This window comes from Hemitrygon akajei, chromosome 5 (genome assembly GCF_048418815.1).
Source record: "Hemitrygon akajei chromosome 5, sHemAka1.3, whole genome shotgun sequence".
NCBI lineage: Eukaryota > Metazoa > Chordata > Chondrichthyes > Myliobatiformes > Dasyatidae > Hemitrygon > Hemitrygon akajei.
In genome coordinates, this window is record NC_133128.1 from 125760152 (window position 1) to 125778809 (window position 18658).

At 41.9% G+C, this 18658-nt stretch overlaps 1 protein-coding gene across 2 annotated transcripts in view; it reads right to left on the minus strand.

Annotated features, from left to right (window-relative positions):
• The window catches only part of LOC140728157 (protein FAM117B-like), a 231214-nt gene that overhangs the window by 136473 nt on the left and 76083 nt on the right, over positions 1 to 18658 (minus strand). For both annotated transcript variants that reach the window (XM_073046414.1, XM_073046413.1), the window contains exon 3: positions 10398 to 10490. In XM_073046414.1, coding sequence (XP_072902515.1) covers positions 10398 to 10490 — 93 coding nt within the window. The remainder of the gene's footprint in view (positions 1 to 10397; positions 10491 to 18658) is intronic.

The following is an 18658-nucleotide window of genomic DNA, read 5'->3' on the forward strand; positions in this document are numbered from 1 at the left end:
CAGAGGAGGAAGATTCCTTTATATCACAGACTTTACAACAGCAACATGGCCCAGCTTATTTACTCATGCAGCCTGAAAACACTCTGGTCTATCATTCTGTGATCCGGCAATATCTATAGCCTGGCATATGTTCAATTTGTGTGCCATTGGCTTCCAGAGAAGCCACCAGGACAACTGTATTAGCAAATTTATTTTGTTTCAGGATTTACTATATTTACACTGTTCTTTCCCCCCCACCCCATTATGACAATTCAGGTACTGAAAGTTCACGTATTTGAAAGTTACGAATTAAATTGACATAGTATGTGAAAACAAATAAACAAAATGTACACAAAGAACTGAACAAGTTTACTAAATATAACAATCCTAGGCCCTCAGTTCACAGCCAAGAAGAGGTTTTGCATTGCGGAGCGTTACAGGGGCTCCAAGGTCAATTTTTGTAATCAGCATTTTCTGTGGTATGCCACTGCCGTCAAGTCCCAAGGGCACCAGACTAGTGATTTTCAACCTGTATGCTGCTCATCAATTTAAATTAACAAGTCCACTAATTCAGGTTCACTCATAGCATTGCCATGCTTCTAATGACCTATTCATTCTCATTCTTAGTTTTCTGCCCGTTCACAGGATCCCAATTTCATATCCTCTGACCTTATTGACCAACCTCTTGTGCCAGAACTTATTGAAAGTTTTCCAAAAATTCAAAAACACCACCGGCCATTATTTCTACTGGTTACATCTTCAAAAGGACACTGCCACATTGGAGTGATACCCCTTTTATAATCTACGTAACCAATGCTCAATCCCGTCCTTTTCTGCATTGTCTCTTATCAAATCCTTCATTTATATGAGTACTTCTCAGGTTATATGACATTGCACATAAGGTCACATCATCAATTGTATTTTCAGCCATCTAGTCTCCTTTGATTTTTCTTGAATCTTTTGGTCACTCATCAACCATCTCCTTTACACTTGAGCCAATTTTTGTCTGATTATACTTCTGTTCAATGTTGTGAAATTTCCGTTATTTAATATTACACAATAATGATTTATATACATTTCAAAAATTCCAAATGTGACACAAAAAGTTAACCCGCAAGAGGGAAACATAGATAATAGATTTGAAGGAAGCAGCAACAGCCAGTAAGTATACATCAGCCACTTCCAGGCTGGTAACCAGTATTAGGCCTGCAGTAATTTACAATATATATTACCAGAGAGTCGTGTTAATGGTCTATAGTAAATGATATCAAAACCAATGATAGATAGATAGATAGATACTTTATTCATCCCCATGGGGAAATTCAACTTTTTTCCAATGTCCCATACACTTGTTGTAGCAAAACTAATTACATACAATACTTAACTCAGTAAAAAAATATGATATGCATCTAAATCACTATCTCAAAAAGCATTAATAATAGCTTTTAAAAAGTTCTTAAGTCCTGGCGGTAGAATTGTAAAGCCTAATGGCATTGGGGAGTATTGACCTCTTCATCCTGTCTGAGGAGCATTGCATCGATAGTAACCTGTCGCTGAAACTGCTTCTCTGTCTCTGGATGGTGCTATGTAGAGGATGTTCAGAGTTATCCATAATTGACTGTAGCCTACTCAGCACCCTTCGCTCAGCTACCGATGTTAAACTCTCCAGTACTTTGCCCACGACAGAGCCCGCCTTCCTTACCAGCTTATTAAGACGTGAGGCGTCCCTCTTCTTAATGCTTCCTCCCCAACACGCCACCACAAAGAAGAGGGCGCTCTCCACAACTGACCTATAGAACATCTTCAGCATCTCACTACAGACATTGAATGACGCCAACCTTCTAAGGAAGTACAGTCGACTCTGTGCCTTCCTGCACAAGGCATCTGTGTTGGCAGAATGAGAAACAAAGCCAAGGACACATTTTAAGATATAGTAACAGATTAAGAGAAAGAGCAAAAAAAAGTAAATGGAGTAAATGTGCAAAAATGTCTAGTTGTTCCATTTGGAAGGATGATAAAACAGAACAGATAAAGATAGTAGAAAGCTGCAGCACAAAGAGATTTTGATGATCTTGTACACAGAAGCTAGCATATAGGTACAGCAAGTAATTGAAAAAACTAATGTGACAATGGCTTTTATTTCGGAGTGTTAAATATAGAGAAATCATGGTACATGAGGCCATGTCTAGAGTAGTGTTAAAAGTTTTGGGGTTTCTGCTAATTTAAGGAAAGATATCACTGGAGTCAGCAGAAAGGTTTACTTAGAATTCCCAGATACTGACAGATAGATCATTTATGTGGAAGGCTGGACAGGTTGGGTTCAGACTCAGAAGTTTATAAAAGACTGAGGGTGATCTGACTTAAGAACTCAAGAAGGGAATTAGGAAAGTGATAAAAAGTCTATGGCAAGTAGGATTAAAGAGAATCCCAAGGCATTCAAGTGCAAGAGGATAACCAGGGACAACCACTCAAGGATAAAGGAGGGACCATTTGATTAGATGCTGAGGATGTAGGTGAGGTCCTTAATGAGTACTTTTCATCAATATTTACCAAGGAGGATAGGGAGATCAGTGCTGAGTGTATTGAAATGCTAGGGTGTGTTGAGGTAAAGGAGGAGTAGTGTTGGGTCTCTTAAAGAGCATCAAGTTGGTTAAGTCCCCAGGGCCCAATGGAATATTCCCCAAGTTATTGACTTCAAAGCAATCCTCCAATATTTCTCTAGCAGAACCAGCTGGCAATGCCGAGGTCAGTCCAGGAGTGACATGACCTGGTATAAGATCTGGTTCTGCAACTCCAACCAAGGCCATTCTCTCAGTAACGGAGGCACTGACGCGTGTTTCGTCTTCTCTGCCTGAGCCATGTCTCCCTTTTTAACTGCTAACCAAATGGTACTGATGCCAGGGTCATCTTGCTGAGTAGCCACCACTTCCCCAGAACGCTATTCCTGAAGCTGATTTGTCTTCAGAGCAGTCATGTTACAGTAAACTTGGGGAATGGCATCATCAGAAGCTCACAAATGATCCACCGCTTGATCCTGCCCCTCCTTTCCCGCTGTCTTCACGGTGATGGCAAACTAACACATGGTCTTCACCCCGGGGCAGGAACGTTCTCCCACTCCTCATCCCTGACCAGTCCCTCATGCAGCCTTAAGGACAAAGCATCAGCATCAATGTTCTTGCTTCCCAGCAGGTATTTCAGTTTGAAATCATAGGCAAACACCAACCACTGATGGCCTGTGACATCTAGTTTAGCCGAGGTCAGGATTTAAGTTAGGGGGTTGTTGTCCATCATCACCTCAAACTTGGCCCTGGACAGATAGTCACTCAGCTTATCCACCACTGCAACGCCAGAGATTGCAACTTGCATGTGGGATAGTTTTTCTTGGAGGGCGACAGACTTCAGCTGACAGATGCAACGGGTCTCAATCTGGTGCCCTGATCCTGATGCAGGCCCTCTCGGCTGGCATCTGTGTGCAGTACATATGGCAATCAGGGGGTCTGCAAAAGCCAGCACCGGTGCCTGGGTCAGCAGCTCCTTCAGCGACTGAAAGGCCTCCTCTCATTTTCCATCCCACTTCGGACAAAGGGTTCCGAGGGAATAAGGTACTCTCCATCCTCCTGTCCTTTCTTCCGCAAGGGAGGGTAACCGCACAGAAGCTGATTCAACGGGTGACTCACTTTCGCGTAGCCTTTCATAAACCTCCAGTAGTAACCACAGAACCCGAGGAGGGAGCACAGAGCACTCACAGTCTGGGATCTTCGCCAAGTGGTCACCGCCTCTTATCTTAGCAGGATCTGTATCTACTCCGTCCTGTGAGACTATGTGCCCAACATAGATAATAGATTTTTGACAGAACTGGCATTTGTCCAGGGAAAGTTTCAACCCTTCAGCTTTCAGCTGCTCCAGCACCTTCAGAAGCCTTGTTTCATGTTCCTCCAAGGTGGACCCAAATACTATAAGGTCATGTAGATGCACCAATACCTCAAGTTCATATCCCCCACCATCTCCTCCATGACCCACTGGAAGGTTGCAGGGTCTCCCAATATGCCCTGGGGACATCCTTTCAAACTGGAAAAAATCCCAGTGGACATATAAATGCCGTGTTTTCTTTGTTGGCCTCACACGTGGGAATCTGGTAATATCCACTCCCCAAATCCAGCACACTGAGTCACTTCGTACCACACAGACAGACCAGCATGTCTTCGATCTTCGGGACTGTATTGGTCAGGGATGGTGCGCTATTCAGAGTCCTATAATCCACACTCATGCGTACCTTCCCATTCTTCCTTCGGGTCACTACTATTGGGGACACATAGGGGCTTCAGGACACAATGATGATCCCAGCTTCCTTCAACTTACACAAATGCTGCCGAATGTCTTCCACCTCTTCAGGGGCCAGTCTCCACGACCCTTCTCTGAACGGGGTGTCCTCGGTCACCCGGATAGTGTGATGAGTGCTCTTGGAACAATCCACATCAAACTTGTCAGTGGAAAAGACACCTTCCAGCTTCAACATCTTCTCTACCAGCCTCCGCTTCCAGCCCGCAGGAACTGGGGAGTCCCCGAAGTTGAATGACTCAGCAGTCAACTTTCCCCTTTTTTGAATAGTTTCTCCCCGGCTTGTCTCAGAGGGACACTAGACATTACCATCACCAGGAACAGATGCACGACGAGCATCCCCTGCTTGAAGGTGACCTCCCTCTTCATAGTGTTCCTGACAATCACTGCCATCCTGCTCGCCTGTACAACCGAGGGCTTCTGCAGTTCAGGACTCAACAGTACCCCAGCAGGAAATCCTGACTCCCCCTCATGGTCTTCCACAGCATCCACTAAGAGGACCTCGCCTTCAGGCATTCCGGGAAATTTGGGGGTCCCCATTACTCTCGCTACTTCCCTGGACTGTACCACCATTGGCTTCGACTGGGCGAACCTCACAGTTCCTCATCTAAATTCGGTATCTGGCCCAATGCAGCCATGCACTTCCTCAAAAGCAGCTCGAAACACCGGTTGCATGGACGATGTCCCCAGAAAGCTCTTACCAGCATTCTCCTTGCAGGCCCCCATGAGCCTCCTCACAAGAGGGGTGTTGGTCCCCACCAGAATTGAAAATTCGCCCTTCTCAACAGAATCCGGACAAACCAGCACCAATGTATCAAGGACCTCAGACACTCCCACATTGGCCTCCAAAAACTCCAGCTTCACATAGGGATAATCACCAGCACTGATACCCCAGATCTCTAGTGCCCTGAATGGTGTCAATAGTAAATGTTTTAGATACCAGTTGTAAAACGAACAGTACAAGAACGTGACCTGCAACCTGGTGTCGAGTATGGCTTTAGCATAAATACCCTCTATCCATAGCGACACATTGGAGCATGGTTCTTCTAAGCCTTCAGGAATAGGGTCTTCCGCTTTCAGGAGTTCCTTGGTATATTGCTGGGAACATGTTCCCCTAGAGACACCAGGCTGTTCCCTCACTGCGTCTGGCCCAGACAAACCGAACAATCTCCTTTGTGTGGATGCTGCGTGATGTGTTGCCCGGTTACAAATCTGAACCGCAAAATATCGGACAGTACACCATATGCAACTTAACAATTGAACTTTATAAATCTTAATTTGACTATAGGGTTAGTAAAGAAAATAAAAAGTAAAAGTGCCTATTTTAATGAAGCAGTCTAATGTGCATGTTGGAGCTCACGAATTCGCCCATTCGTTCCCCAATGACCTCCTCCGAGTGTCGCTGACCATCAGACCCTCGCTTCAAGTCCACTCCGTATGTCAGTCTACCAACTCATTCCTTTCGCATCTTCTCGCTTCATCTCTTGCTGACAAAAAACCGTGAAATCCCTGCTCCCAGGCTCACAAGAAAAAACAACACACCTCTCATTGGATAGCACACATTCCAAAGGCCTCATCATCTCTAGTCATAACCCAAACGTTGCTGCTACAGAGAAACCATTACATTAACAGTGAAACTTTACAGACACATGAACGTGAGGAAAATGAAAGGATATGGACATTGTATAGGAAAGAGAGATTAGTTTAGTTAGCTATTTGATTACTAATTTAACTGGCTCAATACAACACTGAGGGCAAAAGGCCTGTTCCTGTGTTGTGCAATGTTCTATGAGTGGAAATTTAAGAGTGAGACTCGACAGGCTAAATACTGCAAGGATGTTTCCCCTTATGGGAAGGTGAAGACCAGAGGGCAGACTCTCTGAAGGCAGCTAGATACTAGTTTTATGGAATCTGGTTGTCCTTGAGTATAAATAATATTGCAGGCACACAGTGTTTTATTCAATTCTTTTTGTTTTGAAGGCTGAGAAAACAGGTTGTTACCATTATGTAATGTTGTGGCAAGAACCACCTTACTGTTGACAGTTTGTTCGTTGCCTGAAGGTACCGCAGATGTCGGATTATAAGCCGCTACTTTTTCCCCACATTTTGAACAGCTTTGAACACTGCGGCCTTTACTACGGTGCGGCTAATGCATGATTTTTTTTCATGCCGCCAAAAACATTTTGCCTCGTAACAGTAGACCAATAAAATTGATGAGTAGTTCACAGAGGTCCAATGAAATTGTACGATAAATCAAGCGCACTTTCACAATTAAATTATTGTAAATCAGTCATTTGTACTCACCCTCATCAACATGGAAAACACTCGAAGAAAAGCATTGTGCTGCCTTTATGGCAGTTATTTAGTTTATAATATTTTCGCTTAGTAATTCATTTGTTAGTATTTTCTAGTTAAAGTTAGAAGTGTTTTAAGTACCCGGTATATTTGTTTTCTGTACTACATCCCGGGATGCTATGACGTCACATCCGGTTTCGCCGCGTCTTGTGGGAAAATGCCGGTTTGCGATAAGCGGGAAGGTGGGGGGCGAGCGCATTAGACCCGAGCGAACGCTGCTTTTAAGTTAAAGGCGATCAATAACTTTTCCTGGTAGGCTGCAGTATATATATTTTTTACCAGTCGTTAGGAGATATTGGAATGTTGTTCAGTAAAAAAGTATACGCAGCGTAATTTGTGTGTTACCGATACGTATGTATATTTAAAAGTAGCCGCGTTACAGGCACGGTTCGAAAAAAAGCATTTGCAATATGTATTTGTTTATGTTACCATACGGATTTAATTAAAAGTTAAAAAATCCTCACGTGCAATATCTTTCTGTGTAAATATCTCATATTACAACGTGGGACACCTGCGGCCTAAAATCCGGTGCGGCTTGTACAAGTACAAAATTGATTTTCTTTCTAAAATTAGAGCCAGCGGCTTTTAATCAGGTGCGCTCTGTAGTGCGAAATCTACGGTATTTATTTGCCCCAGAAGAAGCAACACAAAGATTTACTGGACTGATCCCTGGGATGACGAAGGTGTTGGTGGATGGTACAAGGAAGATGTCAAGATAAGGAGTGGACTAGGCTGAAAAATGAAAAAAGGCAGTTAAATAAAGGGCTTTAAAATAAATATTGGTGGCTCTGGCAATTATAGAAGACAGAGGTTATCTCAATGAAAAGTGGGAAATCTCAATGAGATTGATCCTGGATTCTGGGAAATGTTTCCCTGTCTTAGAAAACTAAAACAATTGGGGATGTTGTTCTCAGGCTCAGAATGTTGATCACTTTAGAATGAGACAGAAAAATTTCTTCAAACTGCTGCAATTGCTGTTTTGGCAAGAGCAGATCTGCAAAATTATCGACAAAGGACAAAGCAGTGGTCCAGTTGCAGCAAAATGGAAAACGTGTACCAGAGCCTGTCAAGAAAGGACAATACATGCAGATATAAGAGTATAACTCCAATCAGTGTCAGAAAAACAGTACACAGACAAAACTCTAATTTCTTAATATGAATGCAAGCACATTTGTAATAAGCTAACTGAATTTTTGACTTCAATAAAATCAGATGGATACTATACAATATCCAATAGGAGACCTAGTTTCAAAGTAATCAGTGCAGTGAATAAAACATTCAAGGATACTTGAAGAATAAAATGGAAATGGAGGCAGGGCAGTCCCGAGATTTAATTAAAGGCAGTGGAAGGAAAGAATTTTAGCACAAAAACTCAAACCAGATTGATTTGAGTGCATCTTAGAAGCAACATGGGATAGAAAACACTTGTGTAAAATTATCTATAGATCTAGCACAGCACAAATCAGAAAACTTCAGATCAGAAAGTTTCAAGTTCCTCGGCACTCACATCCCTGAGGACCTCACATGGTTCTGTACACACCAGCTGTGTGGTGAAAAAGGCACAGCAGCACCTCTTTCACCCTAGACGGTTGAGGAAGTTTGGTACGGGCCCCCAAATCCCAAGAACTTTCTACAAGGGACACAATTGAGAGCATCCTGACTGGCTGCATCGCTGCCTGGTTTGGGAACTGACCTCCCTTAACCGCAGGACTCTGCAGAGAGTGGTGCGGACAGCTCAGCACATCTGTAGTTGTGAACTCCCCATGACTCAAGACATTTACAAAGACAGGTGTGTAAAAAGGGGCCGTAGGATCATTGGGGACCCAAGCCATCCCAACCACAATCTATTCCAGCTACTACCATCCAGGAAGCAGTACTGTAGCATAAAAGCCAGGACCTACAGGCTCTGGGACAGCTTCTTCCACCAGGCCATCAGACTGATGAACTCACACTGATTTGAGTGTACTCTATATCACATTGACTGTTCTATTTATTATAAATTACTATGATTGCACATTGCACATCTAGATGGAGGCATAACATAAAGATTCTTACTCCTCATATATGTGAAGGATGTAAGAAATAAAGTCAATTCATTCATGTATGTAATAAGGGTAAATCCATAATCATGAGGGACATTAATCCAAACAGACACCACAACCAAAGTACTGATAAAAAAAATCAGAATGCATTTGTAAAGGGTACAGAAGGTGGGTGCCTGAATCTGTGTTAAAGAGGCAAAGAGGAACAGGTTAACAGGAAATCCTTACAGACCAAAATGAGAAATTGTATTCAATAATAAGGAAATCAGGGAGAGTTTAAACATTTTCTGCCCGTCTCCGCTCCGCAGAAGACAAAGAAAACCTCTGAGAAATAATGGAGGGCTACTGGTCTAGAGGAAATAACAAAAGAAATTAGTTTTCAAAACAAAATTAAATCCCAGGACCAGATATTTAGAAGACAATATAACCCCACTATTTGAGAAAAAGAGAAACAAAAAAAATCTATAAACCAGTTAGATATAACGAGGGAATATACTAGAATCTATTCAAAAGTAAGAAGGGAGCTTAGAAAATAACAATAGGATTAGGCAAGGTCAACATAGATCTTTGGAAGGGTTATCATGTTAAATGAGCAGCAAGTAAGTAGGAAGCTTGAAGAGGATTTGAAAGCACTACTGAAGTCACCTTGCTCGAATTACATAGAGCCCTGATGAGTGTATATCTGAAACTGTGTGCACATTTGGTTAATCTCTCTATAGGGTAAGCTTAGTATAGAGTGCAGCAAATGTTCATGAAATGGATTCTCAGAATGGCAAATTTGTCATACGAGATACTTGACTTTGGAGGAACGAGAGATGATCTCTCGCAACAAAGAAAATTCTTTCAGGATATATACACAATTGATATTTCTCCTGGCTTGTGTGCTGGAACCAAGGTCACAACCCCATAGTTGTGGAATATGAAACATGAAATTTCTACACCAAATGGTGGCAAGTCTGACAAGTTCACTATCTAAGATGGCAGTGAAGGCTCCATCATGGAACTTATTTCAAGTAAATATCAAAAGTTGTTTCGATACTAATCAAGAGATATGGGGTGAATGCATGAAAGCAGCACTGAACTGTAAGATCCTTCACGAGGGCCTGAAGAGCACGCTCCTGCTATTTTGTTCCTGCAGCCAAACTGGAATGCAGAATAACCTCCTCCTTCTCGAGTTAATGTCAACTTGCGCAGCACTTCAAATGACGTTTTTTTTCGTAATATGCATACTATGAATACTTAGAATGAAAACTGAAAATTCACATACTGTTGATTTTATATACTAATTGAAGGGTATAATGAAATACAGTGCAACAAAGAAAATCTTTCATGTTTCATAAACTTTTGCTAGCTGCATCCAATTCCAGCTGTGTGGCAACAAAGGCTATGTGCGCAGGCGCAATTCCGTTACCGTGCATATGTTTTGCCTGTGAGTTACAAGTTGGACTCCAGTTTCAAAAACACAAAAAAGTCACTTGTCTACTTGACACCTCTATTAAATATTTTTTGCAGTAACGTTGCTCACGAGCCACATAAATTACAAGTTCAAAACCTCACTGACAATTATTGCGATACCAAAATCAAACAATATGTAAGCACAGAAATGGCAAGGAATCCTACCTGAAAATTGTTGAATACTGAAATATGGAAATGCAAAACATAATGTGAGGGAAAAATTCTAACCTCTTTCAACTGGTCATTGCTTCCCCAGGATGCTGAACGTTTGTGAGATCCTTTCTTTTTTTCAGAGATCTCTTCTGCCCAGGCATTTGGAGTCTGTCAAGAAAAAAAATCACTGCTTTGAAAACAAGCTCATTTGCCTTCAATAAACAAAACAAAAAAAAATGCTGCATGTGTTGCAAATCCAATAGATAGAAATCCTCACTGGAATATGCTGTATCATATGCTGTAGCGGGAAGAGGAAAAGAGTTAATTTCAGATAACCAGCCTTCCAGTTTCTATCAAAACCTACTAGTTCTGATAAAAGATCAGCCTTAAGTATTAACACTTGATTTTCTCATCACTGGTTCTGCCTGGCCTGCTGAGGACTTGCAACATTTTTTCTCTAGATTCCTAGCAACCTCAATTTAAACATTTTGTTTTCTCCCTCCTGTTTCCATTCATCTACATACAGTTCCTCTAGACTTACCAGATGCAGTTCACAACCCTTCACCACCTTTAGCCAGCAAAAGCATAATTTATACAAATCTCTTACTTTCAAACATCACAATTATCTCCTCTTTTCTCTACAACTTAAAGCACAATTTCTAACTTTTTCCCAGTTCTGACCAAAGTCACTGGCCCAAAATGTTTCTCACAACTAACCCCAACATTTGATGCTGAACTGCTATGTTTCTCCAGCAATTTCTAATTTTATTTTATATTATAAGCATAAGCACTATTGAATCATAATTGTATGCAAATAGCTATCTAAATACTTCTCTTAATGAACTTAACATATCATTTCAGGAAAGCTATCACTCAATGGTTACATTATAGGTACACCTGTGCGTTAATGCAAATATCTAATCAGTCAATCATGTGACAGCAACTCAATGCATAAAAGCATGCAAACATGGTCAAGAGGATCAGTTGTTTAGGCCAAACATCAGGAGGAGGAAGAAATATGATGTACGTGACTTTGGCCATGGAATGATTGTTGGTGCCACGTGGGGGTGGTTTGAGCCTCTCAGGAACTGATTTCCTAGGATCTAGTAGAGTTTACAGAGAATGGTACATAAAACAGAAAAAAATCCAGTGAGTGACAGCTCATTGGGCAAAAGCACCTCGCTAATGAGAGAGGTCAGAGGAGAATGGCCAGATGGGTTCAAACTGGCAGGAAGGTGACAAATATTTAAATTACTACGCATTACAACAGTGGTACGCAGAAGAGCATTCCTGAACTCTCAACACGTCGAATCTTGAAATGGATGGGCTACAGCAGCAGAAATTCATGAACATAACCTCTTGTACCTAATAAAGTAGCCACTGAGTGTATATCTCACATTGTTTAAGCATTAGTAACACACAAAATGGTATTTAATTGTCAGCAGCGTTAGAAAAAAAACAAAAACTCAACTAAATACTTCTAGTTTGGTGTCCCCAATTTAATTATCCTCACAATCTACAAACACATGCATATTTTGTACTATTTTAAAACATAAACAAAACATACAAATATAACTTGTCTCAAGTGACTTGATATGCATGCTAATAATTTTCTCAACACTTAAGCACTTCAAACAAAAGTTAGCAGCATGATTAAAAGGACTGAAATAGTAAGCCGTGCATCTATTACTTTCACTGTGACTATCTTTGTTCTACCCAACAGTATGAAGAAACAGAAATGTCACTCAACCTCAAAAACACAACTGTGATACAGGAGTAAGGGTGTACATGTGTGGGTGTGGGGAGGATGGTGCTAATTACAATTAACAATCAAATTTCAAAACCTACAATCATCTGCCATCTCGTATCTTGGTTTACAAAGGATGAGGTAAATGCACAGAAATACATAAAGCTGATAAAGTTCTACCACATGATCAATATATCGGTTTCAGCATTTTTTATGGATATGAATAAATGAGAGAAGGTAGTTCACATAGACTGTTAAGTAGACATAATGTACCCATATTCCTATCATACATCAATGCAGTAGCCTCTTCTTAATCACGGAAAGCAATTTTAAGACGGCTTGTTTTCTCCATAAATCAGGTGAGAAAGGCTACTGGACATCACCTCTATTCATCTACATTCTTTAAAAAAAAAATTATTTGGAGATACAGCACAGCAACAGGCCCTTCTGCCCAAAGAACCCACACTGCTCAATTACACCCATGTGACCAATTAACCAACTAACACGTACGTCTTTGGATGGTGGGACAAACCAGAGCACCCGGAGGAAACTCACCTGGTCATGAATGTACAAGTCCTTACAGACAGCAGTAGGAATTGAATCGGGATCGCTGCACTGTAGTAGTATTATGCAAACCCCTACATTCCAGCTTGTACCACTCGAATTTCACACGCGACCAAATTTATGTTATTAACTTCAAATCCATTTTGACATCACCTAGCCAGTGTTAAATGAAAATATTCTTTTAAACTAAACTATTTTAATTTTTAAACTAAATTAACAAATCTGAAGTTATTTTATACATATAGTACAACCAAGAAAGTAGGAAGATAAAAGGGTAGGTGCACAAAGGAGTGGATCACACCTGGAACTAGAGGAAATGAACAAGCTCCAAAATGAGTACTTGACAGCAGTATTTACCAAATCAAAGGACATGGGGGACAGTAAATAAGGTTGTGTCAATATGCAGGTGGCGCTGGATATACCCAGGGTCTGACAGAATTCATCACCATGAGTTATAAACTTATGAGAGGCACAGACTGAGTAGTTGTTTGTTTCTGTTCACAGGGTCATGATAACTAATAATAGAGGGCATGTGTTTTAGGTAAGAGGGGTGTAAGCTCAAAACAGATGCAGTGGGCAAGTCTTTTTTAAACTATACACAGTAGCAGGAGCTGGAATATGCTACTGGAGTGGTAGCAAAACAAAAATGATAGGATTTTTGAGTTTCTGAGATAGCTACATGAATATGCAGAGAATGGATGGATACGGACCATGTGAAGGAAGGAGAGATTAGATTAGGCATCATTGGTTTAATTGAAACAGCACAATATCATGGTCTGTAACGTAATGTTCTGTTCTAAGTTCTATATTCAGAGAGACAAGAGATGAAATTGCTGGGGTCTTAACCAAGATCTTTGTATCCTCATCATCCACAACAGAACTACTACAAGGCTTTAGAATAAAAATGTTACTCGTTTGTTAAAGAGCAATAGGGATTAACTAGGGAGTTCCAAAACACTTGTGAGCACAGGAAAACACAATTTTTTTTTGAAGTGGCAAATATGACTGAAGATAGACCATAAGATATAGGAGCAGAATTAGACCATTTCGCCGATTGAGTCTGCTGTGCCATTTTATCGCAGCTGAACCATTTTCCCTCTCGGCCCCAATCTACTGCCTTCTCCCCATATCCTTTGATGCCCTGATTCATCCAGAATCTATCAACTTCTGCCTTAAGGGAGGGTGGAAGAAGAGGAGAGCAGTAGTGATAGGGGACATGATAGTTCGAAGTACAGACAGGAGGTTCTGTGGTCATGACAGAGATCCCCGGATGGCTTGTTGCCTCCTGGGTGCCAGGGTTGGGGATGTCTCTGATCACGTGCACAGCATTCTGAAGTGGGAGGGTGATCAGCCAGATGTCATGGTACACATCAGTGCCAATGACATAGGAAGAAAGAGTGAGGAGGTCCTGAAGAGTGAGTAAAGAGAGCTTGGTAAGTTAAAAAGCAGGACCTCGAGGGTGGTAATCTCAGGGTTGCTCCCTGTGCCACGTGCCAGTGAGGGTAACAATAGGACGCTCTGCAGGATGAACACGTGACTGAGGAACTGGTGTAGGGAACAGGGTTACAGATTTCAGGATCATTGGGACCTCTTCTGGGGTAGGTGGGACCTGTAGAAGAGAGATGGGTTACACCTGAACCACAAGGGGACCAATACCCTTGCAGGGAGGTTTGTTAGTGCTATTGGGGAGGGTTTAAACTAGATTTGCAAGGGGATGGGAACCAGAGTACCAGAGCAGATAGTGGCGCTGGGGTAAAAATAAATGATGTTAAAAGTTCATGCAAAGTCACAAATAGAAGGGTTGTGTGTGGTGGTAATAATCTTCTGAGGTGTGTCTATTTCAATGTGAGGAGTATTGTGGGGAAGGCTGATGAGCTGAGGGCGTGGAATGACACATGGAATTATGACATTGTAGCCATTAGTGAAACTTGGCTACAGGAGGGGCAGGACTTGCAGCTTAATGTTCCAGGATTCTGATATTTCAGACGTGATAGAGGCAGAGGAATGAAGGGTAGGGGGGTGGCATTGCTACTCGGAAAATGTTACAGCAGTGCTCAGGCAGGACAGATTAGAGGGCTTATCTACCGAGACCACATGGGTGGAGCTGAGAAACAGGAAAGGTATGACCACATTAATGGAGTTGTATTATAGACCTCCCAATAGTCAGCGAGAATTGGAGGAGCAAATCTGCAGAGAGATAGCAGACAACTGCAGGAAACTTAAAGTTGTGATAGTAAGGAATTTTAATTTTCCACATATTGATTGGGACTCCCATACTGTTAAAGGTCTAGACGGGTTAGAGTTTGTAAAATGCAGTCAGGAAAGTTTTCTAAATCAATATGTAGAGGTACCAACTAGAGAGGACACAATATTAGATCTCCTATTAGGAAACGAGTTAGAACAAGTGACAGAAGTGTGTGTAGGGGAACACTTTGGTTCCAGTGAGCATAACACCATTTGTTTCAACTTGATCTTGGAAAAAGATAGATCTGGTCCTCGGGTTGAGGTTCTAAAGTGGAAAAAGGCCAAATATGAAGAAATGAGAAAGGATCTAAAAAGCGTGGATTGGGACAGGTTGTTCTCTGGCAAGAATGTCGTTGGTAAGTGGGAGGCCTTCAAAGGAGAAATTTTGAGAGTGCAAGAGTTTGTATGTACCTGTCAGGATTAAAGGCAAAGTGAATAAGAATAAGGAACCTTGGTTCTCAAGGGATATTGGAACTCTGTTAAAGAAGAGAGAGGTGTATGGCATGTATAGGAAACAGGGAGCAAATAAGGTGCTTGAGTATAACAAGTGCAAAAAAAAATTAAGAAAGAAATCAGGAGGGCCAAGAGCAGACATGAGATTGCATTGGCAGTCAAGGTGAAGGATAACCCATAGAGCTTCTACAGGTATATCAAGAGCAAAAGGATAGTAAAGGATAAAATTGGTCCTCTTGAAGATCAGAGTGGTCAGCTATGTATGGAACCAAAAGAAATGGGGCAGATCTTATATGGGTTTTTAGCGCCTGTATTTACTAAGGAAACTAGCACAGAGTCAATGGAAATAAGGCAAACAGGTAGTGAAGTCATGGAACCTATACAGATTGAAGAGGAGGAGGTACTTGCTATCTTGAGGCAAATCAGAGTAGATAAATCCCCAGGACCTGACAGGGTATTCCCCTCGGACCTTGAAGGTGACTAGTGTTGAAATTGCAGGGGCTCTGGCAGATATATTTAACTGCCGGTATCTACAGGTGAGGTGCCAGAGGATTGGTGGATAGCTCATGTTGTTCCGTTGTTTAAAAAAGGCTCCAAAAGTAATCTGGGAAATTACAGGCCAGTAAGTGTGACGTCGGTAGTAGGTAAATTATTGGAAGGATAGGATCTACAAGTATTTAGATAGACAGGGACTTGTTAGGGAGAGTCAACACTGCTTTGTGCATGGTAGGTCATGTTTAACAAATCTATTAGTTTTTCAAGGAGGTTACAAGGAAAGTGGATGAAGGGAAGGCAGTGGATGTTGTCTACATGGACTTCAGTAAGGCCTTTGACAAAGTCCCACATGGGAGGTTATTTAGGAAGATTCAGTCGCTAGGTATACATGGTGAGGTAGTAAATTGGATTAGACATTGGCTCAAAGGGAGAATTCAGAGAGTGGTAGTGGAGAATTGCTTCTCTGAGTGGAGGCCAGTGACTAGTGGTGTGCCACAGGGATCAGTGCTGTGTCCATTGTTATTTGTCATCTATATCAATGATCTGGATGATAATGTGGTAAACTGGATCAGTAAATTTGCTGATGATACAAAGATTGGAGGTGTAGTGTACAGTGAGGAAGGTTTTCAAAGCTTGCAGAGGGATTTGGACCAGCTGGAAAAATGGGCTGAAAAATAGCAGATGGAGTTTAATACAGACAAGTGTGAGGTTTTGCACTTTGGAAGGACAAACCAAGGTAGAAACTACATGTTAAATGGTAGGGCACTGAAGAGTGCAGTAGAACAGAGGGATCTGGGAATACAGATACAAAATTCCCTACAAGTGGCATCACAGGTAGATAGGGTTATAAAGAGAGCTTTTGGTACATTGGCCTTTATAAATCAAAGTATTAAGTATAAGAGTTGGAATGTTATGGTGAGGTTGTATAAGGCATTGGTGAGGCTGAATTTGGAGTATTGTGTGCAGTTTTGGTCACCAAATGACAGGAAGGATATTAATAAGGTTGAAAGAGTACAGAAAAGGTTTACAAGGATATTGCCGGGACTTGAGAAACTGAGTTACAGAGAAAGGTTGAATAGGTTAGGACTTTATTCCCTGGAGCGTAGAAGAATGAGGGGAGATTTGATAGAGGTATATAAAATTAGGATGGGTATAGATAGAGTGAATGCAAGCAGGCTTTTTCCACAGAGGTTAGGGGAGAAAAAACCCCAGAGGAAATGGGTTAAGGGTGAAGGGGGAAAAGTTAAAGGGAAAATGGGGGGGGGGGGGCTTCTTCACGCAGAGAGTAGTGGGAGTGTGGAATGAGCTGCCAGATGAAGTGGTAAATGCGGGCTCACTTTTAACATTTAAGAAAAACTTGGACAGGTACATGGATGAGAGGTGTATGGAGGGATATGGTCCAGGTGCAGGTCAGTGGGACTAGGCAGAACAATGGTTCGGCACAGCCAAGAAGGGTCAAAAAACCTATTTCTGTGCTGTAATGTTCTATGGTTCTATGATAATATATACCCAATGACTTGGCCACCACAGTCACCCATGGCAATGAATTAGCACACCCATGGCACACTCAGGCTAAAGAAATCCCTCATCTCCATTCTAAAAGGATGCCCATCTATTCTGAGACTGTATCCTCTGCTCTTAGACTCCTTTACCAGAGAAATTATCCTCTCCGTATCCATTCTATCGAGGCGTTTCAACATTTGATAGGTTTCAATGAGGTCACCCCTCATTTTTCTGAATTCCAGTGAGTACAGCATCAATGCTCCTTAAATGACAAACTCTTCAATCCCAGAATCATTTTCTTGAAACTCCTTTGAACCATCTCCAATGTCAGCACATCCTTTCTTATAGAAGAGGCCCGAAACTGCTCACAATACTCCCAAGTGAGGCCTCACCAGTGCTTTATAATATAGACCATTGAATATTATCTACATGGTCAATAGTAAAGCATTTGACAAGCCTGCTTATAGTTGGCAGATCCAGAAGATTAAGGTCACATGGGAACCACAATTAGGCCACATTTGGAGTATTGTGTGTGTGCAGTTGTCATACTACAGGAAGTATGTGGATTGGAGAATGTAAACTATGAGGTAATGTTGGACAAGCTTGTTTTTTTTTAAACGGAGGCTGAGGGGTAAAATGATACACATATATGAAATTAATGAGAGGCATAGATAGGGTAGATAGAGTCGTTGTTCCCCCGCCCTGTCAGAAAGGTGAAATAATGTGAGGTGTCTGTCAGTCATGGTTGACCATGGGTACTGCGCCTCTGGTGGTCACTGGTTTGTCGAGCAGCGTCGACTGTGGCTTTCGAGGCTGATCCTGGAACGGTAGGCTCTGCCACAGTTGCTGCATGTGTAGGGTGTTGTGAAATTGTTGTCTGCTGTGCTCTCCGCTCCTCAAACTGACTCAGGATCACTCTTTCGCCTTACTCTAGGTGTTGCTGAAGAGTACCTCGCCATTTGTTGTGGTCATCTGCTGTATCCTCCCAGCACTCTGTCTTGATTTTTAAGGCTTTCATGTTGTGCTTGCAGAGGTCCTTGAAGCGAAACTGGAGTCTACCAATGTTCCTCTTGCTGGTTCTCCGTGGAGGATGTCCTTTGGCAGTCTACCATCCTTCATATGACGGACGTGGCCCAGCCAGTGCAGTCTGCATGATCTTAAAAGTGTGAACATTCTGGTAAGTCCAGCGTGGGAGAGGACCTCAGAGCTTGGGACTTCGTCTCTCCAGGTGACACCACGGATGCGGTGAAGTCTGCGCAGGTGAAAACTATTGAGTTTCTTCTCCTGTTTGGAGTAGATGGTCCAGTCTCGCTACCATACAGGAGGATGC